The sequence below is a fragment of the Mustela nivalis genome (assembly GCF_964662115.1).
Source record: "Mustela nivalis genome assembly, chromosome: 6".
In the NCBI taxonomy this organism is placed as follows: Eukaryota; Metazoa; Chordata; class Mammalia; order Carnivora; family Mustelidae; genus Mustela; species Mustela nivalis.
This window is the reverse complement of record NC_139025.1, coordinates 18,293,417-18,320,581: the sequence shown is the minus strand read 5'-3', so window position 1 is coordinate 18,320,581 and position 27,165 is coordinate 18,293,417. Positions and strand designations below refer to the sequence as shown.

The 27,165-nt window shown below is 45.7% G+C and overlaps 1 protein-coding gene across 4 annotated transcripts in view; it reads right to left on the bottom strand.

Annotated features, from left to right (window-relative positions):
• Positions 1 to 15,261, bottom strand: part of ADCK1 (aarF domain containing kinase 1) — a 118,698-nt gene extending 103,437 nt beyond the window's left edge. For 2 of the 4 annotated variants that reach the window (XM_082733677.1, XM_082733679.1), the window contains exons 1-3: positions 15,140 to 15,261; positions 6,346 to 6,491; positions 3,494 to 3,577 (exon numbers count right to left, since the gene is read on the bottom strand). In XM_082733677.1, the coding sequence (XP_082589803.1) occupies positions 3,494 to 3,577; positions 6,346 to 6,480 (219 nt within the window). In that variant the 5' untranslated portion in view covers positions 6,481 to 6,491; positions 15,140 to 15,261. The remainder of the gene's footprint in view (positions 1 to 3,493; positions 3,578 to 6,345; positions 6,492 to 15,139) is intronic. The other 2 variants (XM_082733678.1, XM_082733680.1) reach the window with 2 other exon arrangements.
• Positions 15,262 to 27,165: the final 11,904 nt, after the last annotated feature.

Here is a 27,165-nt window from a genome sequence, read left to right as displayed (position 1 = left end):
TGTCTTATGCAGGACACCCCCAAAAGTCCTAATCAACACTGGCTCAAGTGCCCATCCCTGAATCAATCTCTAGGGCTAGAGGAATGAACTCCATCGATAGCCTAAGTCATGTGCCCACTCTTGGAGCTGAGGGTGGGGTGACCCTCCCTCAAACCCCGGAATGAGTACATAAGATATGGGTGGATCCCCAAAGGAAGTTTTAGATGCTACTACCCAAAACGTGAGTGGCTCTTGAGCTGAAAAATTAACATATGTCTACGATACCAGAATCCCTCGGTCAGAATCAGCTCAGCCCTGCCTCCTCCAACCCCATCCGGACATCTGTACCGGCCGTGACTTCCTCCTGCCTTGTGCACAGGCTGGTCCACACCTGTCGCCTCTGGTTATAAGCAGCATGGACACCCAGAGTCTGGTTCTTCAAAGTACTGGGGCCTCAGCACACCCCCTCAGCTGCCCAGCAAAGTGCCACTGAGGCCCCAGAAAACACTCCTTGGCTTTGTTTCCCATCCCCCGCAATGTGAAGCTGAGTCACTGACACACCAGGCGGCCAAGCACCAACCTTGAAAGCACTTCTCTAAGTCACTGTCTCTTGCTCTAGCATACTTTGGGACCTGGGGACACTGGCTTGACAGTGAGATAATTATGTTTTACCCTTCATTCATTCCTTTATCAGTCACGAAGACAAGAAGAGATAAGTGTTCCAACGGAAGAACACACTCCTGCAGTATTTGCTCCTGGCTTTTCAGTGCCAGCGAGCTCCCCTTCCCAGGCACAAGTCCCGGGGACCAGCCTCCAGCCCTGTTATCTGTGTCAACTACCCTCCTGTCAAAAAGCAGCCTGCACTTTCCTTCCTGCATCCTCCAAAGCCGTCAACTTCCCCGGGGGTTGCTGGTGCCTTACACGTGAGGGGCCACTGTCTGCATGTCACCCATCCCCTGTCTGCTCTGCAGGGAGCTTGCCTTCCTGCCCGGCCTGCGCCTCTGTGTAGAATGTCACTCTGGTTGGCTCTAAGGCCTGTAGCACTGGTTAGATGGAGAAAGAGGGGCAGGGAACAGCACCGAGTCTCAGAGCCCAGGCTGTGAGATCTTGCGACACAAACTAACATTTCATCCATTCATTTGCTCAGCAAACCTCTTTATTCAGGACCTACTGTGTCCTGGGTACCGCTGTAGGTGCTGCAGACACGGAGACAAGTGTCTGTCCTCGCGGAGCATCCTTCTTGGTAGACATCGGACTGATTATGTTTGTAAAGATTTTATTTATTTATTTGGCAGAGAGGGAGAGTACAAGCAGGGGGAACAGCAGACAGAGGGGGAGGGAGAAGCAGGCCTCCCACTAATCAAGGAGCCCAACTTGGGACTCAATCGAAGGCAGGTGCTAAACCAACCGAGCCACCCAGGAGCCCCAACATCTGACTGATTACTGATACCTGCTTCACACTCACACTTCACAACACACAGTCTCAGATATTATCTATGTAATCCCCAACATGGGGCAGAGTCAACTGTAGTCTACAGACAAGGAGAATGGTAGCTCCAAAGGCTAAATGACCATCCCAAAGACAGAGCACAAATCAGGTTTTCGGCGTGCAAACCTTGCACCCTTTCCAGATCCCCTCCCAAGGAAAGACCTAGCTGGGTGCAGCCTAAAACAGACATGAAATCAACTCAGTCCTAGGCATCATCACTAGAGGCAGTTTTCTGCCTACAAAAAAGATGACCCCCATCCCTGACCTAAAAGAATCTATAGTGTAAAGTGAAAGGAAGACATGGAAGCAGTTATCATCTGTGGTAGGAATAAAGAAGTCTGACTACATTCCAGAGGGAAGACGTCTCCGGAAGGACATATAGGACATGCTGATCACTTCCAGGCTGAACAATGGGCGCCTGAGGCACAAGGACAGGAGGATCATTCTGCATGTCCAAATGTGACATACTACGAATTGCATGCCATGTGGATCTACTTCCCATTAAATGATGCTTTGAGGATGAGACGGGCCTCATTCTACAGGGTAAATGATCAGCTTTCTTCAACAAGAAAATAGCTCAAAAAATAGGAGGGAAGGGAAATACTATAGATTTGAGAAGATTTTGGTTGATGTTTCCTAATGCAATGCATGGTCCTCGTTTGGGTCCATAACGTAATGCACCAACTTTAAAAAGACATTTTTGGAATTAGGGATATTTGAGTATAAACTAGCTATTAGAAGTTATTAAGGAAATATTATTAATTTTGTTAGTTATGATGATGGTACAGAAATTTTTTTGTTTTTTGGGGTTTTGTTTTTAGATTATATTTATTTATTTGACAAAGAGAGACAAGAGAGGGAACACGAGAGTAGGAGAGGGAGAAGCAGGCTTCCCACCAGGAAGGGACCCTGCTGCGGGGCTCAACCCAGGATCCCGATCATGACCTGAGCTGAAGGCAGACACTTAACAACTGAGCCACCAGGCACCCTTGGAAGTTTTTTTAAGGTACTTCTTTATTAGAGATACAGACTGAAGCATTTACAGATAAAATATGATGCCTGAAGTTTGCTTTTAATATTTGAGCAAAAATAAATAAATGAATTAAAAATGCATAAATAAATAAAGGGGCAAATGGATAATACAAGACTGACGAAATGTTGATCATGTCTGAAGCCGGATGACAATTTCATAAGGGTTCATTATATTTTTCTCTCTACTCTTGTTAATGCTTGAAATTTCTATAATGAAAAGTTTAAATAAAAATTTTAAAATTAATTATCCCATCCACCAAGAATGATTGAGAAGGAAAACATGACAGAGGAGAGGTATTTGAGCTAAGGCCAAAAGGATGACTAAAAATTTTCTAAGGGGCCAAGGGCATTCCAGGCTGAGCAAAGATACACAGATCTATCCCAAACCTCTCCTTGGAGGAAACAAAAGTATCTACACTTGACCCCAAATTCAACTTATATCCAAAAAAAGACACCTTCTTGCTTGATGCTCCAACTCATCTAGCTGTAGCATCAAAATCAACCGACCTATTCCAAGCGAGGAAAGAGGGTGAGGGGTGGACGGCTCCCCTCAGAGGACTAGCAAGGAGCCCCAGTGTAGCCCCGAGAGGACAGGAAAGCAATTAACCTCTTTCAATTGGATTTTGCCTGACAAAGCACTTTGGAAGCCAACTGAGTTATCTCAGGAACAGAGCCTTCATCCCTCCTGAGTCATCCCAGACACCTTGTGCTCCCCAGAAACACACACCAGCCTTCCCAACAGTGCCTTGTCAATTAATGACCTCAGTACCATGGGATCCAGCTTGATGGCAGCTGGGCAGCCTAGCCTGTCAGTACAAAAACAACTCCAATGAGGAGACGGTCCTCCCCTCCTTGCTCCCAAGCCCCCAGCGCCAATCCCCTCACAGCCCCCTGCCGGCCCCCAGGTGCACACAAGACGCTTGCTAGCTCTGCAGTTACTTTAGGACTTACCCGGTCCTGGTCTGGCTCACATGGGTCCCCGGGGCTCCTTACCTTGGACCGAAGCTGCAAGTACTCCTCAGAACCATAGGGGACACTCCTCAGGGAGGTGAGATAGTCGTAACTGATGACAGCTGTCTGTGAACCAAGGAAAAGAAAGGCTTAACACCTGGGGCATCAAATATTGCTCCTCACCACCCCACCCCTCCGATATCCTGCAGCTGCACGCCCCTGACACAGGCAGTATGTCTAGAGAAGTAGACAACCCCTCCCCTAAGATGCTCCGCCCCCCAGATCTTAGCCTGGCTGCCTTCTTCCTGACAATCAGGGCTCTACACATATGACCCCTCTGCAGAGAGCCCAGTCTAAGGTTGCCCCACCTGCCAGCAACTCTCAATTACTTATCATAATGACATTATCATACCCAAAATTACCTTGCTCGTTTGTTTCTTTGTATATGGACTATGCTCTCTGCTAGAATTTCAGCTCTACAAACATGGACCCTTGTCCTTCCCGTTCATCACTGTATCCCCAGCACCATCTCACTGTGCCAGACACAAAGGTAAATGCTCAGTAGAGAAGAGCTGAAGGAATGCTGTTGGATAAACTTAGCATCATAAATAAACATCGCTTTATATTTATGTTGCACTGACAGCCGGAGTTTTGATTCTGGGACTCTTGGCCAAAAGCCCTGAAGAAGTCCTCATATCCACATTCCCATATTCATATACCATGTCCTGAATCAGAGAATCACAGGTTTCCAGATATCACAGACATGGAGGAAGCTGGAGGACTACCCAGGCCAAACCTTCCCTTCTAGAACTGAGCAACTGAGGTCCCTAGAAGCCACCGAGAAAAGTCTATCCCCTTGTTTACACCCCCAAAGCTTTACTCCACTCAACATAAACGTGTTAAACACCGACCACAAGCGCTGGTCACTAAACAAGGCACAAGGCCAATCAAGACCAGAGCCCTGGCCTTTAAAGAAGGCACATCCTAGTGACTGGTGTGTAAGGCACTGGCAGATACCTTCCTCCCTCATTCCCAGCTACAGCTGGCCCTTGAACATGGGTTGGAACTGTACGGGTCCACTTACACATGGCTTTGGGGTTTTTCTGGTAAACTGAAGTACAGTACTGTAAATGTATTTTCTCTTCCTGATGACTTTCTTAATAACCTTCCCTTTTCTCTGGCTTACTTTATTGTAAGAATATATATGATACATACGACATGCAAACAATGTGTTAACGAACTCTTCATGGTATCTGAAAGGCTTCTGGTCAACAGCAGGCTATCAGTCCTGAATGTTCTGGGGAGTCCAAAGTTGACTGCATGGGAACTGACACCCTAACCCCCACGTAGTTCAAGGGTTAACTGTATTCAAATCCCTAAGGCTCCATTAAAGCCTGCTTCCCTTAGGGCACTCATCCTGACTCGCAGCCTACAGGTCTCACTCCTGTGTCTGAAGTCCCCTAGCAGTGGTCCCCTGAGTCACACATCTTGACCCGATCCATGGTTTTAGAGTGATTGTTTTTTGACCCACTCCTGTGAGCACTCCTCAGTCATAAGATCCTTCAAAGCTGGGTCGAGGAGGGACAGTTCATTCTACCTCTCAAAGCACGTAAGACAATGCTGGGCCGCCAAAAGACCCTCAGTAAATACTCGGGAATCATTTTCTATCCCGGGGCCTGTTTATCTATTTGTCCGTCTGGGTTCTATAACTAGCTCAGGAGAAGACTTCACAACACTGGGTATTAAGGAAACAATCAGACAACAACTCAAACAGAGCGTGCCTCAGAGTCTATCCACACCAAGGGGAAGCAAGGACGAGCTCATCCTGCAGCAGACAAAAGGCAGAGAGAGAGCACAGAGGCCTGTGGCCCTCTACCCACCAGTGAGGCAGTTACACGTGCATGTCCGGGAGAGTGGCTCTCAGCAGCATCAAGAGGCCACGATCGCAGCGGAAGGATGCTCCTGGGCCACAGAGAAAACCTCTAATGGCAAAATATTCAACTCAGATTCTCTGTTAGTTCGAGGGCTGGAGGGGATCCTCAAAAATCTTCCAAGGCCCAGATGCTCTGAGTCCAAGCCCTGCCTCAGGAACCATGCACACTAGCTCACGGGAGAGAAACCAGGTTTCCTGATAGAATTTCATCAAAGCTGCCAAGCCTTTCCATATGCATTGGCTGAGGAGTACCGGCCCGGGTCTGTCGCTAAAATATGATACAGAATCTAAAATGTAAAGGCTTGAGCGGCTGGGTGGCTCTGGGGGTTAAGCCTCAGCCTTCGGCTCAGGTCATGATCTCAGGGCCCTGGAATTAAGCCCCGTATTGGGCTCTCTGCTCAGTAGGGACCCTATTCCCCCCCTCTCTGGCTGCCTCTCTGCCTACTTGTGATCTCTCTCCCTGTCAAATAAATAAATAAGGGTACCTGGGTGACTCAGTTGGTTCAGCAACTACCTTAGGCTCAGGTCATGATCCTAGAGTTCTAGAATCGAGTCCTGGGGCTCCCAGCTCTGTGGGGAGTCTGCTTCTCCCTCTGACCTTCTCCCCTCTCATGCTCTCTCTCACTCTCTCTCTCTCAAATAAATAAATAAAATCTTTAAAAAAAAAAGTTTCTTAAAAAATAAATAAAATCTTTTTTAAAATAAATAAATGAATAAATAAATAAAATGTAAAGGCTTTACAACAGAGGCTGTGTGCAATTCCATTCTACTAGGATTTGGTAGAACCCAGTGTGGGGGGGGGGGCTTCGAGAATAGAGATACAGAAGGGCACACGGCCATGCCTGCTTAAAGCTTGGCACACATAAGAGTGTTACACGTGTACCTCCGCATCTGCTGTCTGTATGAACACCTGCGGGTAACAGTGCAGTCCCTCGGCCACCTGACAATGAGAAAAACCTACCGTGGCAACTGCTCGGCCCACCCTGACAGCACCGAAGTCATTAGGATCCAAGTACTTGTTACTGTAAAGGTAGAAGCCCGAGGCAGCCAGAGCCGCGCCAGTCCATGAAGCAAGCTTGAGCGCCTTTCTGGCCATGTTCCCAGACCCTGCAGAAGGAAAGGAGACAACAAGGGACAGCCGAATCCCACAGTTAGTCAGACCCGGGCTCAAATTCAGGCTCTGCTGCTTAAAAGATTATATGATCTTGGGTCATTTTCTTAATCTTGCTGATCTCTGTTTCCTCACTTGTAACACAGGATGATACCTATGTCAAAAGTTATTGGGAGGGGCACCTGGGTGGCTCGGAAGCCTCTGCCTTCGGCTCGGGTCATGAACCCAGCGCCCTGGGATCGAGCCCCACATCTGGCTCTCTGTTCAGCAGGGGAGCCTGCTTCCCCTCCTCTCTCTCTCTGCCTGCCTCTCTGCCTGTCAAATAAACAAATAAAATCTTTTTTTAAAAAAGTTACTGGGATAAAATGAAATTGTGTATATAAAAGGCTTAGCGGAGTATCGGGCACAAGTCAACTCTCCAAGTTATTACTCCTTGCACAGTGCCAGATACCATTCGAGGCACGGGGGGAGAGGGAACAAAACAGAGTTCTTGCCCTCGTGGTGCTTCTGCTCTAGATGGGACGACAGGTCCGCAGCACACAGACATATTAGAACAGCAGCAGGTATGAAGTGCGGAGAAGAAAATGAAAGGGGGTAAGAGGAGAGATGACACGTATGAGACGAAGATGCTGTTTTAGATAGGGAATGTGGCAGAGCACGCTAACCCTCGTTACTTGTAACTACTACTTTACCACCGTGCACACACAAGTATCATTTGCCTTCTGTGTCCGGGTCAGAAGTGCTCAAGCCCAGGCCAAAACAACAGCTGGTCAGAATCCGCCAGATAAGCTCTCCACATCTGGCTGATTTCCAAAATATTTATTTCAGTTAGAGTAAACTGCCCCTTGTCTAGACTGTGAGCTCCTTGAAGGCACAAGCCATGACTTATTCCGCTGACTCACAGTCCTGCAGGGTACTCCGAGAGTAGGGATTCAATGTCCACCTGCTGATTTGGTCTGTTGAACCGGAAGTACTCCCAGTCAGTGGGATCAAGCGGGCTCAGGGCTCTCTAATGGCCTTCCTCACCCTACTTGTACTAGCTCAGTCCACCAGGTGGACCGTTGGAGCTTCTGGGGGCCACTGTACCCAATAAGCTGTTTCCCCTTCAGTTTCTGGGAACTCTGTATCAGACTAAACTCCCAGACCACAGCTGCAGGCAGCAGGGAAGAAGTCCCATCCAGAAGTGAGCCGCCAAACTAACCACACGTGCAAACCCTGTACAGAGGCAGAAGGAAGATTCAGGTCGCCCCTGCTTGCTTCTGCTCTGGACACAGCCTGTGACCATCCCCTCCCTGCTCTGTGCCTGCCCCCCCCCCCACATGGGAAACTAATGCTACACACAGCCTTGTCTTCATTTTCTTCAAAATCTGTTTGAACTCATGCTCACACTATAGCCACAGATTTTTCTTACGTATTCACAGGTACATCTTTTTTCCATTCTTCTACTTTCAACTTACATTTTATACTACTTCTCTAAACAACATATAGTTCATTTTCTTTTGCTTGCATTTAATATAACTTGTGAATGTAGATTTAATTTTACTATCTTCTTCCATCTCAAAAATGCAGATCTCTTACACCACATTAACAAAATGAAGGATAAAAACCACATAATCAGGGACGCCTGGGTGGCTTAGTGGGTTAAGCCCCTGCCTTCAGCTAAGGCCATGATCTCAGGGTCCTGGGATCAAGCCTCACATCTGGCTCTCTGCTGAGCAGGGAGCCTGCTTCCCCCTCTCTCTGCCTGCCTCTCCGCCTACTTGTGATCTTGGTCTGCCAAATAAATAAAGTCTTTTTTAAAAAGTCACATAATCATCTCAACAGATGTAGAAAAAGCACTTAACAAAATTCCACAGCCATTTCCGATTAAAAACTCTCAACAAAATAGGGACAGGGGAATATACTTCAACATAATAAAGATCATATGTGACAAGCCCACAGCTAACACCATACTCATTGGTGAAAGGCAGGGAGCTTTTCTAACACTAGGAACAGGACAAGTATTATTCAGCATAGTACTGGAAGCCCTAGCCAGAACAATAGACAAGAAAAAGAGGTAAAAGCCAATCAAATTGGGAAGGAAGAAGTAAAACTATCACTATTTGCAGTGGATATTATATACAGAAAACCCTGAACAATCCACCAAAAAACTGTTAGAATAAACCAATTCAATAAAGCTATAGGATACAAAATCAGCATGCAAAAACCTGTTCTGTTTCTGTACACTAATAGTGAATAAGCAGAAAGAGAAATTAAGAAAACAATCCCATTTATAATTGCATTGAAAATAAAAAGCTAAGAATACATTTAACCAAGGAGGTGAAAGACCTGTACACTGAAAATTATGAGACATTAATAAAGAAATTAAAGACACCAATAAATGGAAAGATATTCTGTGTTCATGGATTGGAAGAATATTGTAAAATTTCCAAATTACCCAAAGCAGTCTACAAATTCAATGTAATCCCTATCAAAATCCCAATGGCATTTTTTCACAGAAATAGAACTATCCTAAAATTTGTAGGGAACCACAAAAGACACAGAATAGTCAAAGAAATCTTGAGAAAGAACAAAGCTGCAAGTATCATGGTCTCTTATACTACATTACAAAACTGTAGTAATAAAACTGTATGGCAGTGGTATAAAAATAGACACATAGATCAATTAATTTCAACAGAGAGTCCAGAAATAAACCCATACACACATGGGCAATTAATTTACGACAAAAGAGCCAAGAACATACACAGGGGAAAGGACTGCCTTTTCAATAAATGGTGATAAGCATTTATTGAAAAGATAAAATCTTTTTTTTTTTTTAATTATTTATTTATTTGACAGAGAGACAGAGAGAGAGGGAACACAAGCAGGGAGAGTGGCAGAGGGAGAAGCAGGCTTCCCACTGAGCAGGGAATACAATGCAAAGCTCGATCCCAGGACTCTGGGATCATGACCTGAGCTGAAGACAGATGTTTAACAACTGAGCCACCCAGGCGCCCCATAATGGGTGATTTTTATGCAAGCTAAAATTTGAGAACCATTCTTCTAAATATTTTCTTTTCAATAAAGAGTCTGCATGTGTTCGAATCCATCAGTGAAACCATGCCCAAAAAACAAGCCTTCCAATTTGATCATACCTACTCCCAACCCCAGGGGTCTGCAATCACCCTACAAGTGTGACTCCAAACAATTATTTTTAAAGAAATCATGTAAGAAACTCATTTGCTGCCCTAAACACAAATCCTCTAGCCCAGCTCCTGGGTTCGGTTCCTAACTCTGCAAGAAAGGGGTTTGTAAATAAAAAGAAATTAAAACCTTGCTTTGTAGAAAAGGCTTTATTTTCTTTACAATCTTTTTTTTTTTTTTAATATTCTCTTTATTTATGAAAACTTCCCTATCCCTGCATCATTCTGCCAGCTTTTTTTTTTTTTTTTTCCTGCTGACATTTTAATAAGCCAAGAGTTCCTTCCAAACAAGAACAGGCATTCCAGCAGGCCTGGGTTTGGGTCCCTACACTTCCTTCCCAACTGGGTAAGCAGGCAAATTGCTAACTCCCTCTGACTCTTGTGACCCCGTCGATAAAATGGGGATGATGACAGCAGTGTCTCCTAGAGGTGGTGGTGAGGGACGAGGAAATCATGCAAAATGTATAGGCAGGTACCACCTACACAGTACAAACACAGTACCAACTGCGACTCCTACCACCACTCATCTCTTATTATTATAATTATTATTATTATTATGACTTATTAATTATTTTCTCTCCCAATGCCATGCTTTGGTAAAGGACCTTATTTACTCCCCTGCCTGTCGGCTTCTGGAGGACTCCTGCAGGCCTCCCTTCTTACATCCTGGCAGGCCCCCACCTAACCTTACCTTTTCACCTTGCTCTCTAGTGTTTTCTATCAAAAAGGCAGCATGCTGAGTTCACCCTCTACCTTGTCCCGCCAAGACACGGCTTCCCAACTGGACCTGGAAACAGGCCTTACACTGGGCTGCGTGCCCTCAGCTCCGTATACACCTTCCTTCTTCAAGATTATCAGTGCAAGAAGGTCCATGAGAGCTGATCCAGGGACCATCCCCGCGGGGCCTTCAGAGATGCCCACATTAGGGAACCACTTGTGGCCAGGAACTCAGCCTCTGGAGTCAGGAAGAATCCTGCTCTACCGCTCACCAGCTGTGTGACCTTGAGCAAGTCACAGCCTCTTGGGGCCTCCCACGTAATTATCTACAAAAGGAAGTCCCTGACAGTACTTCCATCCTAGGGTTACTATGAGCGTTCAATGAGATGCTGCTTTACAATAATGCCAAACATATTCTGCAAATAAGACTTCTTTTCCTTACTGTTATTTTAACTTTGTTTCTTCTTCCCAGAAGCACTGATGAAGAAACAGCTGATGGAGAACTCTTAGCACCTGGGAGACCCGGATTTGGCACAACCTCGTACAGTTAATAAACTGAGGGCGGAAGGCCACCCAATCTTGCCTGAACAGCCCAACCATTCCCCACTCCAAAAGCATTTCCCTACATCCCCTGACTTTCACTCTCCACCCAGGTCATCATTACCCCAACCTTCCTGTGCACGCACATTACCCCACGTCCCCTCCACCAATGAAAACGTCCAGATTCTCTAGCAAGGCATTCAAGACTCGCCCAAACTTGCTAGCTTCATCTCCCAAATACCTCTCCACTCTCAACCACCCCCCACCCCCACCCAAGCCCTCTTTGAAGCCTTCTGTGAGCCAAGCACTTAGAATGAGTTGTTGGTTCCTATCTGGTCTTACTATGCACTGCTTTTTTCTCTAAGGATCTGGTCCTGTATCTGCCTGTTCTATTACATGCAAAGGGCAGAATTTGTTAACATATCATATAATTAATTAATAAGTCTGCTAACAAATACATGATTGTATGAGTAAAAGAGTACACTTATCCCCCCTCTATTCTCAACATGGAAACTTCAGCCCAATTATGTATTCCCCCGCTCTCAACTCTCTAATACCTCCCATCTCACTCAGATGAAGAACTCAGGCAATTGTAAGCATTGGCCTACAAAGGGCAGCCCCAGACATTATACAAAGTGATGGGTATGGCCAGAAGTGGCCCAGTGGCTAGAGTCTGCCAAACCTGCCTTAGCACAGTAGGTGCCCCAAAAGTATTTGCTGAATGAATCAAGGGAGAAATGGTACCCCATGAGGCTGTGCTGAGCCAGTACCAACACAGGTTCCCAGGTGAGAACCACCCCAGGGCTGTCAGTTGGATGCCATCCTCCTCCAGCTACCCCCAGCACCACCTCCCAGCTCTTGCCTCTTTTAAACCCCATCTGCCTCATGCTCCATCCTCCAGTCCAGTCCCTGTGGGCAATGAGGCCTCCCCTAGCCTTGAGATCACCCACCCTGGGAGGGAAAGCCTCAGCCAAACAGACATGATTCCCAAGACCGGTTTTCATGCAAATGTCCTCAGTAATAAAAGAGGTGCAAATTGAAAAACATAAAATAGATGATATAGGAGCCAAAGTATGTCTAAATTAGATTGGAGCTGGAGTTTTCCATAAGGTGTCAGTGAGTCTTTAACATGCAAATGAGTCGCTTCCCTCCGGGTATTTTAAAAGACCCTGTCAGCCGTGAAATATGTCTGTCGGTGAAAAACACCTTTCATTATTAAACCCTTTGCTAATGAATCGCCTCCCCTGTTCTGTTTACTTGTCTGACTTTCACCTGAGTTGTCTCTCCCAGGAGCACACACTTTGGGGGAGGGGAAGGGAGCTTGAGGACACGGGGACCCTAACACCTCCACATCGGATAACATTATTAGCAACAACCAACCTTTACAAAGCCCTTTGCTCTCATTTACCTCCTTAGATACTGAACACGACCCAGGAAGATGAAACAAATATTATTATCACCCACAGGCATAAATAAGGAAAGGAAGGAGCACAGGGGGTGAGATTTTTCCCAGGTGACTCAGTAGTAAACAGCAGCATTAAAGCTTGAGCCTGTCTATGGCACATGACCTCCTTCATGGACTTGCAACGCTCCGTTCACCAGTGTTCTTACCACAGTTCACAGGTAACCGAGTCAGTCACTGTGGGCAGCAACTTCGATTTCTGATCCTCTACCAGGCCCAAACAATGGCAGCATATAGAAGACATGGAAATCAACACAGCAGACTGTCCACCAAAGCACCGCACCAGAAACGACCCATTCCAGTCCAGAAACCTTAGAAGAGCTGAGTTATCGTTAACTCTATGAGAAGAATGGGATCCATCTTGCTGGACCATAAGGGAATACCCCAGCAGGTGATAAACCAAGGCAAAAGGGAAGTGCGGAAAGACCTACACACGGGAAGCTGATGGTCAAATGAAATGTCCAACCCCTGGATACAACTAAATGGGGAACCAAGCACTCACTGTTTGTGGTGGGTCAAGAGTGGCTAGGCCTATCAGTTACCACCCACGCGCAGCCCTCTCCCCATGCCACATCCCAGGACAAGAAGCAGGGAATCACCCTTCCCTGCTTGGTGCACAAGTGAGAATGACCAGGAAAAAAGCACTTTGGCTCTAATTGCATCAATCCCATAAGTGACCACAGCCTCCCCCCACCTCCTAAAGAGGCTATTAGAGGAATTGAGCATCGTTTCTTCTGTCTGCTCCCAAGACTGGAAAAGACCCAATGAGAGGATCAGGTTTTCAGGGAGACCTGAAAATGTTTCATGACGTGGCTAAACAGCAAACAAGGTAGAGGATACCATCATGTCTCAAGTCTGGAAAGAGGCAGAGTCAAAGCCCAGGGACCACAGCGTTGGCCTGATTCAGGTTTCTAACCTGCCCTACCACCAATGATGAGGCCCAAATGTAATGATACCCCCTTCCCTAGGGTTTGACGTCCAGAAGGTGATTGAATCAATATTGATTAAATAAAGGAATCTCTAGGCACCTGGGTGGCTCCGTGGGTTAAGCCTCTTAACCTCTGCCTTTGGCTCAGGTCATGATCTCAGGGTCCTGAGACCGAGCCCCACATCAGGCTCTCTGCTCAGTGGAGCACCTACTTCCCCTGCCCCACCCCTGCCTGCCTCTCTGCCTACTTGTCATGTCTGTCTGTCAAATAAATAAATGAAATCTTTTAAAAACAAATAAATAAAATAAAGGAATTCCTGGCTGAGACCAAGGTCCCAGAGCAGACGGGGAAAATAAATCTCACCCAGGCAAGGAATAGAAATTCTCCATTCGGTTCATCCTTGGGAAAGTGGGGAATCAGGGAGAACAGTGGAAAACCAACCACAGAGAGCATGTGGCAGGTAAGAGATGGGTCATTGGAATGCCTCTGACACAAGAATCCAAACCCAGGAGATTTGGTGAGTGAGTTGGGGGCAAGAGGGCTGAGCAGGGAGGCGGGGGATGGATGCCAGAAGCAAGCACTAGTCTTATCTTTAGGTCCCCTTTCTGACAAGAAAATGTATATATCAAGAAGGAACAAAATGCAAGCTCTCCTAGCAGAGGTCAAATCTTATATCTGAGGGCCAAGCCAATAATGACACAAAAGAACATGATGTAACCCAGGAAAAATGACACAAGCGTAGACTTCGTGAAAATCTGCATATGCAATAACGTAGGGGCAAATTAACAGTGTGCTCGGTCATATGCACCTGTTCACCCTCACTACAGAAAGTTAAACTGGCAAACAAGGACACAAAAGCCCATAACCTGATGTGAAGAAAAAGTTGGTGCTTAGGTTCACAGGACTTTTTCCCTACAAAGCAGAAGTACTCAAAAGCATGTCCCGGGCAGCTTCTCTATCTCCTAGGAGCATGCTAGAAATGCAAATTCTTGCTCCCCACCCCTGAGCTGGTGAGTCAGAAATTTTGGGGATGGGATCCAGCATTCCGTGTGGTTTAACAAGCCCTCCAGGGGATTCTGATACAGTCTGAAAACCTGTGCGATAAGAAAATGCTTAAAGAAAACTTATGAAGGCACAGAGAAGTCAAATTCACTTTCAACTCCTCAAATATCTCTTGAGCACCCACTAAATGCCAATTATCATGGACGGGACCAATAAATACTTGTTGAATTGGGTGACTTCCTACCTAGTAGGAAGTAAACGCCACTTAACCTGGGGACAAAGCTGTGCTAGGTGTCTCCCAGAGGCAGCTCTCCATACACAGCACACGTTTACAGGGCGAGCTGAAGTGCAGGGCACCGCGAGGTGCGGAAGATCCGGAGCGCTCTGGAGCACGCCGGGAGTCCAGGCGGAGCTCAGGGGTTTCGGCGGCGCCCCCAGCTCTCGTCCAGATCACGTCCAGACCAAGTCCAGCCCCGCGCCGCCGGCGCCTCGGAGCCCGTAGACCGCCTAGGGAGAAGCCGCCTGGATAAGCCACCTGATACCCCCTTATCCAGTCCCAGCCCTGCCTACGTGCCAGAGCGCGCCACCCAAGTAGCCGGTCCCCGCTTCCGCCCACTGGTGAGCCGGGCTGGAGAGTCCCCGCAGAGGACCGCCCCTGCCGGTCACGTGGCCAGACACCGGGCCCCGGTGACAAGGTCGCAGGCCGGGGATTCTCTCCCCACGGTCCGAGCAGACGCAAGCTTTGGGCGCGTCTACATCGCCTCCCCCGCGCTCCACGCGCGGTGCAGCTCCGGCGCGCCTGCTCTACTCACCCCCAGGGACGCGGGGACGTGGCGCCAGGTTCCACGCCGCACGCGGGTGACGCGGTTCGCAGGGACTTTGCTCTCCACCACCCTCTGATTGCGCCTAATGAAGCGGTGGTGCCGCGCGGCCTGCCGGGACTTGTAGTTCGTGGTTCCCTAAACCTCGGGCTGGGAGCCCGCACTTTCCCTGGCTTCTCCACGGAGGAGTCGGAGGAGTCAAAACACCTTACCCGGGCACCTGGGTGGCTCAGTGGGTTAAGCCTCTGCCTTCCGCTCAGGTCATGATTTCAGGATGCTGGGATGAAGCCCCGCGTCGGGCTCTCTGGTCAGCAGGGAGCCTGCTTCCTCCAATCTCTCTGCCTGCCTCTCTGCCTACTTGTGATCTCTGTCAAATAAATAAGTAAATTAAATATTTAAAAAAAAAAAAAAAAAAAGACACCTCACCTATCAGAAGGCCTTGTTTCAAACCCAGCTGAGGACCCATAGTCTTCCTGAAAACTTGAGTTCAACAGTCTTAACGAAGGAGGCATAGATTCGTGTTTCATTGAAGGATGGAGATGTGGGTTTATGTATTTTTTAATTTTATTTATTTATTTGACAGGGAGAGAGAGAAATCACAAGTAGGCAGAGCAGCTGGCAGGGAGAGAGGGGAAAGCAGGCTCCCCGCCAAGCAGAGAGCCCGATGCGGGGCTTGATTCAAGGACCCTGAGATCATGACCTGAGCTGAAAGCAGAGGCTAAACCCACTGAGCCACACAGGCGCCCCAAGGGTTTGTGTATTTTAAATAACGTTTTAGAACAAGTAGGCAAGCAACTGACAGTTGCTCAATAGTGAGAATGTGCTGGTTAATCTTCGTTATCTTTAGCCCCCATTCGTTCATTCATTGATTTGTTTTGCATGTTTATAAGATGTAAGTTGGAGACATCCATCAGGCGGGCATTCATTTCACAGATATGTCTTGAGCTACTTCCTGGGGGAGCAGAGTTGGGGCAGGGGTGGGGCAGAATTCATCTATCCATGCAATACAATTTCAGTCAAATTTCCAGCAGGATTTTTTCTGGACTATCACACGCTAATCTAAAATTTATATGCAAGGGCGCCTGGGTGGCTCAGTGGGTTAAGCCGCTGCCTTCGGCTGAGGTCATGATCTCAGGGTCCTGGGATCGAGTCCCGCATCGGGCTCTCTGCTCAGCAGGGAGCCTGCTTATCTCTCTCTCTCTCTCTGCCTGCCTCTCCAACTACTTGTGATTTCTCTCTGTCGAATAAATAAATAAAAAATCTTTTTAAAAAAAATAAATAAAAAATAAAATTTATATGCAAAAACAAAGGGTAAAGCATTGCCACTTCTGAAGGAGAGTAATATGTTTCAAAGACTTGGCCTTTTGTAAATCAATTTTATTATAATGACGTAAAAATTAAGGCCATTTGGTATTAATTAGTATAAAGATAACCAGAGTGGGGGAAAGAAATCAGCTTAGAGAATCCAGAAACAGACCCAGGCATATGTGGTATCTTATTATATGACAAATCCCAGATATATGACCTATATTGCCAGATTATAGGTCAATGGGGAAAGACACATCATTCAGTATATGAGCTGGAACAACTAGTTATCTGTTGGATCCCTCATTCACCCCACAGGTAGACTTGCAAGGGGAAAAACAAAATAAAAAATTTTAGAAGAAAGTAGAGGAAAACATCTTGTGATCTCAGGGTAGGGTTTATTAAATGACACAGCACAAACTATATACAAACCTTTGATAAATCTGGGCTGCATTAAATTCAATAACTTTTCTTCATCAAAGGGCATGAAAAGACAAACCACAGACTAAGACAACCGATGCACAGAGACAGCAGTAGGGTAGAATTGCCTAACACAGTCCCTGCTGTCTCAAGTTTGTGGTGTATACATGCTGCGATAGGAACATAAATAATTTTCAAGCAGTGTAAGAAGTGTGAGCTGAAGGTATGAACAAAGTGGTTTAGGAACACAAAGAAGGGAACAGTAATTTTGCCCAGGAGAGTCTGAAATGCTCCATAAACTAAGAACTGACTTGGAGGCTGGGATTTAAAGGTTGAATAGGGGCTCCCTGGAGAAGGTTGTTTGCATCCAAAAAATCATACAAAGAAAGCATAAAGATGCAGTAAAATACAGTAAAACAGATAAGGGATATTTAAGTTAAAATGGGAAGTTTAAAACCAGAGAGAAGACAGAATAAATATATTAAATACTTAATATGGTTACTCTAACTGCACCCAAAGTTTAACCATGAAAATGTTACTAGCAGGCTAGCTGTTACCCTGAGGAATGGGAATGGGGGAGGGAGGTTGGAGAACTTTCAGTTTACTCCCTGTGCCTTTTTATATTTGAATTTTTTTTACAATGAATGTGTGTATAACTTTTACAATTAAAATTTAATTATTTAAACATTTTTAAAATTTTTAAATTTGTAAGCCTTCAAGTTCAATATGGTATGCTGAGTACACTCCTTTAAGTCCACTCCTTCCTAAAATCCCATGAAAATGACAGGAAAGGAATTTAAAAAAAAAAAAAAAAGCATAACACCGAAAGGGAACAAATGAAGAAACAATAGCAGATAGGAAAAATCAAAAAATAAATCTGGGAAGCTCCGGCAAATGAGGCACTCACAGAAAAGCCCCAGAAGTTCTTATTTTAGAGTCTAGTCTGGGATCTGGACCTCCATAATCCTTAGAAAGCTCCCTCAGTGATTTTAATGGGCAGCTAAGTGGAAAAGCTCTCTTTTGGACAGAGAGGCAGTTCATGTAGTGAAAGAGTGGGAAAGGAGGCAGTTCATGTAGTGAAAATCTGGTGAATTGAGAACAGTGGTTCTCAGGCAGGTTAGAATCACCTTGAGAGCTTTAACAACCCTCCTAGGGCGCACAGTTGGTTAAGTACCTGACTTTGACTCAGATCCTGATCTCAGGGTCCTGGGATGGAGCCCTGTGTTGGGCTCCTGGCTCAGAGAGGACGTCTGCTTGTCCCTCAGCCTCTCTCCCCGTGTGCACACACACACGTGTGCTTGCTCTCTCATTCTCTGTCAAATAAATGAATAAAATCTTTGAAACTATTGACAACAACGATCCTCCTAGGCCATACCCTGGCCCTTTTAAGTCATTTCTGGGGGGAGGACCCAGGTGTGATGATTTTGTAGAGCTCCCCAGAGGGTTTCAATGTCAATGCAAGGTTAGACTCCCCTGATTTAGAGTTAGAGAGTCTTGTTTCAACTGTGTGACTTAAAGTAAGTTGTATGCAATGGATGAATCACTAAATTCTACCCCGGAAACTAATAATACAGTAAATGTTAATAAAAATTTATTTTTAAAAGCAAATTTGCTAATTTGGCAAAGCCTGAACTTCCTTCTTGATTTAACAATAATAAAATGGTAGTTTCCTTCTTGATAAAAGGTATTAAACTATTATCAATCCTACCTATCTCAGAGTTTCTTGTGAGGGTCAGGTGAGACGGGGTGCATTCTTTGGAAACTGGATATTGCTCTGAAGGCATGTCCCATCACACTTAGAAGAAAATATAAACTCTTTACCCAACTCACACAGCTCCCCCAGACCTGTTCCTACTCCCTCTGCCTCTAGCCTCATTTCCCACCTTCCCTCCCCCAGCTCATGCCACTCCAGCCCAACCAGCTTCCTGTCTATTCCTCCACCTGCCAAACTGGCTGCTGCTAAGAGGCCCTTACACTTGCTGTTCCCCCATAATTTCAAAGGTCTGCTCCATCCCAGAAATCCGTTCTCTGTTCCAATGTGACCCCTCCAGAGAGGCCATCCCTGACTACTCTCATGTAACCACCACCATCCACCACATTCCCTGAGGCACACTCTATCCTCTTACACTGCTTTATTGTTATAACACTCATCAGTACTTGAAATATTATTCATTTGTTTAGATGGCTTTTATCTGTCTCCTCCACTATAAGCTTCATTAAAGCAGGAATTTAGATCCTTAGTGCCTAGAAGGGAGACAGACAACAGACCAAAGAAACAACAGGATAGTTGCATAATGTAATAAATCCTATAAAGGAAAAAAGCAGGGAGTGTGTGAAAAAGACTAACTAGAGGCCCAAGATAGTGTTTGGATAGAGAAGTCAGGCAAGTTGTCTTTGAGGAAACTACAACCTGATGGATGAACAAGTCAGCCAAGGGGAAGCTGAGGAATTATATTCCAAGCAAAGGGAACAACAAGTGCAAAGGCCCAGGGGTAGGAAAGAGCCCGGCATGCTTGAGGAACAGAGAGGAGCCCAGTGTAACTGAGGCAGAGAGAATGGTGTGGGAGGAGGTAGGAGAGGAAGGTAGGGGCCAGGTCACTCAGGGCCTCAAAGCACTCACTGGTTTGGTTTTAGTCCAGCTGCACTTGGAAGCCATTGAAAGGTTATGTTGAGATGGGATATAACCAAAGAAACTAAATAGAAAATGCACTGAACAACCAAAACCACAGAGGGAAGCAGCTAACTTATCTCAGAACCTGCCAAAGTCCCAGTTGAGTTTCTGAGGGCAGCAGGGCTGGGAGTTGGTAAACTGCGTATTCAGAATAATAACCAAGAGAGGTGTTCATGCAGGACGCTGTGTGTCTTGTCCCCAAAGTGGGGACAAGGAGGAGGCCTCAGACAACAGCCAACCAAAGGAAAAGCAAGAGAATCCAATGTGCAAGTTTCTTGATTCTGGCAATGAGAAAAAATTACTGCAGAAGAAGTAATAAGGGAACTGTGTTCTTTACAGAAGGGAAGAGCCTTAAGGCCTATAGTAGAGGAAGCAGGAAAGCTGTATTTGGTTCGCAGCAGTATTCCATAGGCGAGCAATGCCCTGCTGAAGTCACAGCCACAGAAGGAAGCATGACCTGGAGGGCCAGAGCTTGTGTTAGCACCTGCCCAGGACAGAGTGTCGACCCACAGCCAGGACCAGAGAAGGTCAGGGCCCAGCTTCCCCAGAGGGCAGCTGAACATTGCCCAGAGGATCTCCAGACCAATCCATACGCCGTATGCATTTGTATGCAAGGGTCTAAGAGCAGAGGCTAAGGTTGAAGAGAGAGCAGGGTCTGCTGACTCTGAGCACTTCTGGGTATCAATGACCACGAGATGGAAACTCGCTCGGCCTGCCCCATGGGATATTCAGACTGGCCTGGGCTTGATGGAAATCTAAAGAGATTTTTTTTTTTTTAACACCTGGAAGGAAGGAAATCAAGATGAGTTATTTGGAATTCATTTCCAACCCAGGGGCTGGAGTGACATGGAAAGCAGGGATTTCTTAATCTGCTTCTGACTAGCTGAGGGGTCCCACAAAAAGCACATTATTCGGTTTTCTTCTTTTTTTCCCAGCTTTATTGAGTTATAGTTGTCATACCCTTTAGTTTTCTTATCTGTCATAAAGAAAAGGGGAAATTCCTCGCAAGAAACAGTTAATATATCTCCAGGTAAAAACCAAATGAATTCTTTTTTTTTTAATATTTTATTTATTTATTTGACAGACAGAGATCAAAAGTAGGCAGAGAAGCCAGGCAGGCATGGAGGGGGCTGGGGAACAGGCTCCCCGCTGAGCAAAGAGCCCAATGCAGCTGGATCCCAGAACCCTGAGATCATGACCTGAGCGGAAGGCAGAGACTTTAACTCCCTGAGTCACCCAGGCACCCCACCAAATGAATTCTTTTTTTTTTTTTAAGATTTTATTTATTCATTTGACAGACAGAGATCACAAGTAGGCAGAGAGGCAGGCAGGGAGAGAGAGGAGAAAGCAGGCTCCCTGCTGAGCAGAGAGCCCGATGTGGGGCTTGATCCCAGGACCCTGGGATCTTGTCCTGAGCTGAAGGCAGAGTCTTTAACCCACTGAGCCACCCAGGCGCCCCCCACCGAATGAATTCTTAACCAGAATTCTAAATCAGTTTGTGTGTGTGAGTGTTAAGGTGTGTGTGTACACATATATATATATATATATATATATATATATTTATATATGCTAATAAATATTATATATGCATATATATGGTATCATTTATCAAGCATTTACTATTGCCAGATGCTAGTCTAAGTACTTTAAGTATATTTTCTCATATAACATTCATGTTATATGAGATAGATACCATTTTTATGCCCATTATATAGCTGAGCGAACTAAGGCACAGAAGTCAGGCAGCATGTCCAAGATCACTTTGCAAGGGCATAGCTGGGATTCTGTCCCATGAGTCTGTCTCCAGAGCCCATGCTCTGGAATGAGCAGCCCACACTGATCATAGGTGTATTAAGAGGGAATCATTTGAGACAAATGTCTGGAGCCAAAGTAAACTGTGGCCCCGAGAAAATAGGCTGGCTCAGCTTTATTATAAACCATTAATTGACCACAGCTCTCAGTTAAGAGGCAGGATGGGCTGCGAGTTTGGTTAGCTGGTTCTAGCCCTGTCTATGCTTCTGGTTGCCTGCTGACCTCGAACCTTGGACCAGCCATTTTTCCTCTCTGAGACTCAGGATCCTCTTTTGTAAAGTAAACAAATTTGGGGGACTGAACCCTTAAGACCCCTCCAGCATTCACATTCCATGATTCTTTGAGTCTGTAAGCAATGTCCAGCCTCCCATAGACTGACATGGAGGGCACGGTTGAGCAAGCCCCTGGGCTGAATACCCTCTGTACCCTGCTGGAGGCCCTCTCTCCACCCTTCTCTGCCCTGCCCCATGCCCAGGCGGCACTGGCTGCATCCCTGGGGCTCCATTGTCCTATGTCTTACGGTTGGGTTTGGCCACTGGTAAGCATCAGCAGGAGACAGGGGGGCCAAGGAGAGAGAGGCTCAAATATCTGTTCCTCCCACCTCTCTCTCTCTCTCTCTCTCTCTCTCTCTCTGTCACACACACACACACACACACACACACACACTATCACTTACTGTGTGTGCTGCTGTTCTTTGGGTCTGCGTTCAGGCAGTGGCTGTGTTCCTCTCCTGCCACAGCTCCTGCCGGGGCCCTTCTGCCCAGCCCTAGCTCTCACTGGCCTGCAGGAATACCCACACTGAACCCCCTTAGACCTGGGAGCAGTGACGGCTTTCTGCTCTGCTAGCGGACCACTGCTTTCCCACTACTTGATGGGTCCCTACTGCCTGTCCCTTCTCCAAGCAGTTCATTCATTCAACACTGCATTTCAACCCCTGAACATGCATCTATTCCCCATAGGACCCTGACCGCTGCAGCCCCCATAGAAAGGGAGGTGGTTTCCTCCTTGTCATTGCTGCCATGACATCAGAAATTTCTCCATGTCCCAGGAGTTGCAGACTCCAACACAGGAACCCCACAACACAGAAATCTCCCCCCCATCAAAGTCATACAGGCTTCCCCACCGAGCCCTACCACTAGCTACGGACCTAGAGATTGGCACTTTGAGAGTAAAGAAGCAGGATTCCCCAATTCTCCCACAGTGCTAGGAGCATCAACACCAGTATTTTATCAGCCAATCTATAAAAAAACCCTTCATCTCTGAAAGAGAGATGACATGGAGTCTGACCGATCTGGGTTTGAATCTTGACTCAGCTGCTCACTGGCTGTGGCCTTCCTGTGTGTTAGATTCCTCTTCTGTGAATAGGGGATAATGATCTCTGCTCTCAGGCTAGCTGTAAGGATTGACTAAAACAGTCCATGCAAGGGCTTAGTACGATGCCTGGCAAATACTAAGCAGGTGCTCAATAAATGGTTGATTCCCTTTCTCTATTAGGTAACGGGGAGGAGTGGGGGAGCCATGAAAACAATTGGATGAGGTAAAGTGGCTTCTCCAGAAATACTATACCACCTCCTTCAGTTACGTAGTGGAATAGCCAGGGACTGGTATGGCTGTGGACCAACGCAGGGGAGGGGAAAAAAAAAAAAAGAACAACTCATCAGAAAGCAGGCCTTTGTCAAAACAAAAAAAAAGCAAAAAAAAAAAAAAAATTACAATGCTCAAACCCAACTGCAGCAAGCAATTACAGAACAATAGTTAAATGCTTTCTATAATTAGAGAGAGAAACTATCACAAGTGATCAGAGCGCCTTTGTCTGCACTGACCCTCTATACCCAGAGATCTTGGCTCACGTGAGATAGAAGCTGGGGAAAGAGGCTGGGGATTTTGTGTCTCTTTGGGTTTTCTTGAGACATTAAATCTCACACCACCCTTCTGTTGCCAAGAAAGAAGGGCAGAGGAGACAGTGAGGACCCCCTCATCAGAAAAGAAAGGTAATTGGAAACATGACTTATGTCAAGGGCTAATTTGATCCTGAAAGAGGAAAGGGTCTTACAGCTTCCCCCCAAGAGCTGCTTGGGGGGCTGGTCCGACCTGGTCCTACCCTGAGGAGCGGTGGGCTGACGTTTGTATGGGAAGACGAGGCACGAGGGTGTTGGCCTCCGCCTATCATTGCCTCTTTGACTGAAGTCTGAGCAAATCCTTACCGTTAACAAGGGATACTCTGGACAAAAGCAAAGGAGAAGATATGCCCACAAACATTCGTGTTAGAGAATTGCTCTCTTGGTTGTGACTGAAGGACCAAGCTAGCTTCCTCGCCCTGAATCTCTCTGCCTGCCCGGGCACTGCTTTTCTCCTGGGTCCCCAGGTTCCTCTTCCCTTCCTTCTCCTCGGTCCCACCTAAGTCAGAAACTTCCTTCTATAAACCCTTCCTGTCTTTCCCTTCCTCACCATTCCTGTCATCACAAGCATTGTCAAGCTCCCCATGCATCCCCACGTGTAGACTTTTCCACAGACTTCCATCCGGTCCCACTTCCTCCAGACTCCTCTTCCTCACAGACATTCCACAAACCACCACGTAAAATACTGCATTTACTATGGCCTTCTCTATACTGGGACTTTCTCAGCTACGGGACAGGTGCCCCTGGTAGGCACTAGACAATTTTAGGTGGCGTAGTACACACACTTTGAGTTCTGCCCAGGTCCTCTTTACCGGGCAAGTATCCTCATTACTCAGCTCCTGTGAGTATTGGCCACTGACAGTTCACAGCTGCCCCATCCTCCTGAAAATTAATAGGGTGGAAGTGTGCTGCCTCATTGGGAAATATCTGGAAGGTTACACCCTCACATTCCCACATTGTGCTCTCAGGAAGGTATCCTGTTTCTTGAATACTGGGATGCCACAAACTGTTTCTTTGGGAGAAAACCAGGCCAGTCTGGAAAAATCTAGGACACCTGAAGTTCAGTTCCACAAGAGGCCATGGAGACCTCATTGTCTTCCACTCTGTATCTGGAAGAAACAATTATTGGGTGTCTACCGTGTCCCAGGTACTGAGCTACTATTAAGCACCAGGTCTTGTTCTGAGCACACTGATAGAAATAATGTGATTTTCCCAACCTACTGTAAAACCCACAGCCTGATGGTGGACACAGATTATTGTTTTTTAATTTTACAATCAATTTTTAAAATGCAGTGTAGAAATGTATAAAGTAAAGCTGGGCAGGAGGGGGGCGGTGGGGAAGAAGAGGGGGGCGGTGGGGAAGAAGGGGCAGGCGGGGAGCTCCTGTTTCTGTTAGAATGGAACATGATAAAGTTCAGGATTCATCAGTTGGGTTCCAGTGTAGACTCTCACACTCACTAGCTGAGAGCCCCCAGGCAAGTCAGTGATGGTGTCTGCTAGCAAAAAAAAAAAAAAAAAATTGAAATGCCCTTAAAAAAGGCTGGAAGGCTATACATCAACTTAATGGACATAGTGTCTGGGGAATAGGATTGCTGATGGTTATTTTCTTCTGTTTGTTTTTCTATTTTTCAAACTTTCACAGAGAACAGAATCCTTTTGAAATCAGAAAAAGACAATCACTAGATTTTTTTAATGTGATTTAGTTCTCAGAGTATGTTCCAATGTGCACTCTCCAAAGGCATCTCTCCTCCTTCCCTTACTTTATCTGTTTATCTATCTGGCAGAGTTCACCAAAGGGTAGTTTTTAGGACCACCTTCTTCCAGATCCCCTGGAAGTCTTTTTTTTTTTTTTTTTTTAAGATTTCATTTAATTACTTGAGAGAGGTGGGGGGAGCACACACAGAGGGAGAAGCAGACTCCCTGCTGAGCATGGAGCCCCATGTGGGTCTCCATCCCAGGACTCTGACCTGAGATAAAGGCAGACACTTAACCGACTGAGCCACCCAAGAGTCCTTGAAAGTCATCTTATAGACAAATTCCAAGCCCTCCTCCCTGGATTCAGATGGCCTGAAGTAGGGCCCAGAAATCTATATTTTGACAGGCTCCCTAAATGATTCTAGTCTCACATAAGCCGGAGAACCACTATTGAGGTGAATGAAACATTCCTTTTTTTTTTTTTTAAGATTTTATTTATTTACTTAACAGAGAGAGAGAGAGAGATCATAAGTAAGCAGAACAGCAGGCAGAGAGGCAGAGAAGCAGCTCCTTGCTGAGCAGAGAGCCCGATGTGGGGCTCGATTCCAGGACCCTGAGATCATGACCTGAGCTAAAGGCAGAGGTTTAACCCACTGAACCACCCAGGTGCCCCTGAATGAAACATTCTATCTACATTAATTTTCCAGATAAGTAGGGCTTATCCACACATATGACTTTTTTCTAATTTTATACTTCCTTGTAAAATAAGTTTGCTGAGTAGAGTTTAAGTTTTCTGGATGACTAGGAGTCACATCCATGATATGGTATAGACGTTTCTGTTGAGTTGTATGGGACTATGTATCCTTTTCTAAAGGGTTCTGGGCTGTGACACTTCTATAATTCTATTTATTTTGTACTTTTATTCACCATCCAGTGTTTGCTATTCCTTTATTTAAAATCACTTATTTACTACCTCCTAGGACACAGATTGTCCCACGAAAAGAAATTGAGGCTCCTTAGAGCCTCCTATCCAAGGCTTCATCCAGACCTGGAGATGGAAATGAAAGATGATCCTGAAATATCTTGCGACACCAAAAAGCATAGACAATTTGAATTGGGTCAGGAAAACTCAGAAGCCAACATGAAGAGCCTCCCACTTGCAAAAGGGTAGGACAGTCTAATTATCAATGGATTGAAGCACGTCAAGCAAGTATCTTTACCTCTGTGAGTTTATAATGATACTTCAAAACAATAACAACAAAAAAAAAGCTAAGTCACCTCTGAAGAATGCTAGAAAACCACCTAATTATTTTTAGACGGGTCATTAAGGAGAAAGAATCAGGCATTCATTCTCTTTTTCCTTTGTGAAATTCTCTTTTACAGAAGTATGCCAGCCAGTGAGCAAAAAGGGAATGAGAGAACATCACCAGTCTGCAGTTCCTAATGATTTATGGGTGTAGCAATGGTAATGTCTACTAATATCCCAAGAAAGACCACCAGACTTTGAATTTTCCTGATAGAAGTAAACACCACCATCTGTGCCTCCCCCAACCCCACGACAAAAAGTCAAAACCTTATATCTGGGCGCCTGGATGGCTCAGTGGATTAAGCCGCTGCCTTCTGCTCAGGTCATGATCTCAGAGTCCTGGGATCGAGTCCCGCATCGGGCTCTCTGCTCAGCAGGGAGCTTGCTTCCCTCTCTCTCTCTCTCTCTGGCTGCCTCTCTGTCTACTTGTGATTTCTCTCTGTCAAAATAAATAAATCTTTAAAAAAAAAAAAAAAAACCTTATATCTGATCAAGCTCCTAGATCTAATGAAGAATTTACAAGAAACAGAGGAGGAAAACCATCACAAAGAGGCAAAATCAAGGCTATAGGAAACTCTAGGAGGCAAATGATCTGATTTCTTCAACAAAATATTGCATGAAAAAAACGAGATGGAAAGGAAAAGAAAGAATCTACAGGTAAAAGAGGTATGAGACACATCAACCAATCACAACGGATAAACTTAACTTGGACCTTGATTCAAATAAGCAATATATATTAAAAAAAGAAATCAAGAACACACAGGAAAGATACAAAACAAAAATGTTTAAGGCAATCAGAGAAATGCCAAAATTGACTGGATATTTGATGGTACTGAAGAATTTGTTATTTTTACATTTAGGTGTGGTTGTGGTTGTTTTAAAAGGACTGCATCTTTAAGAAAAGAGCACT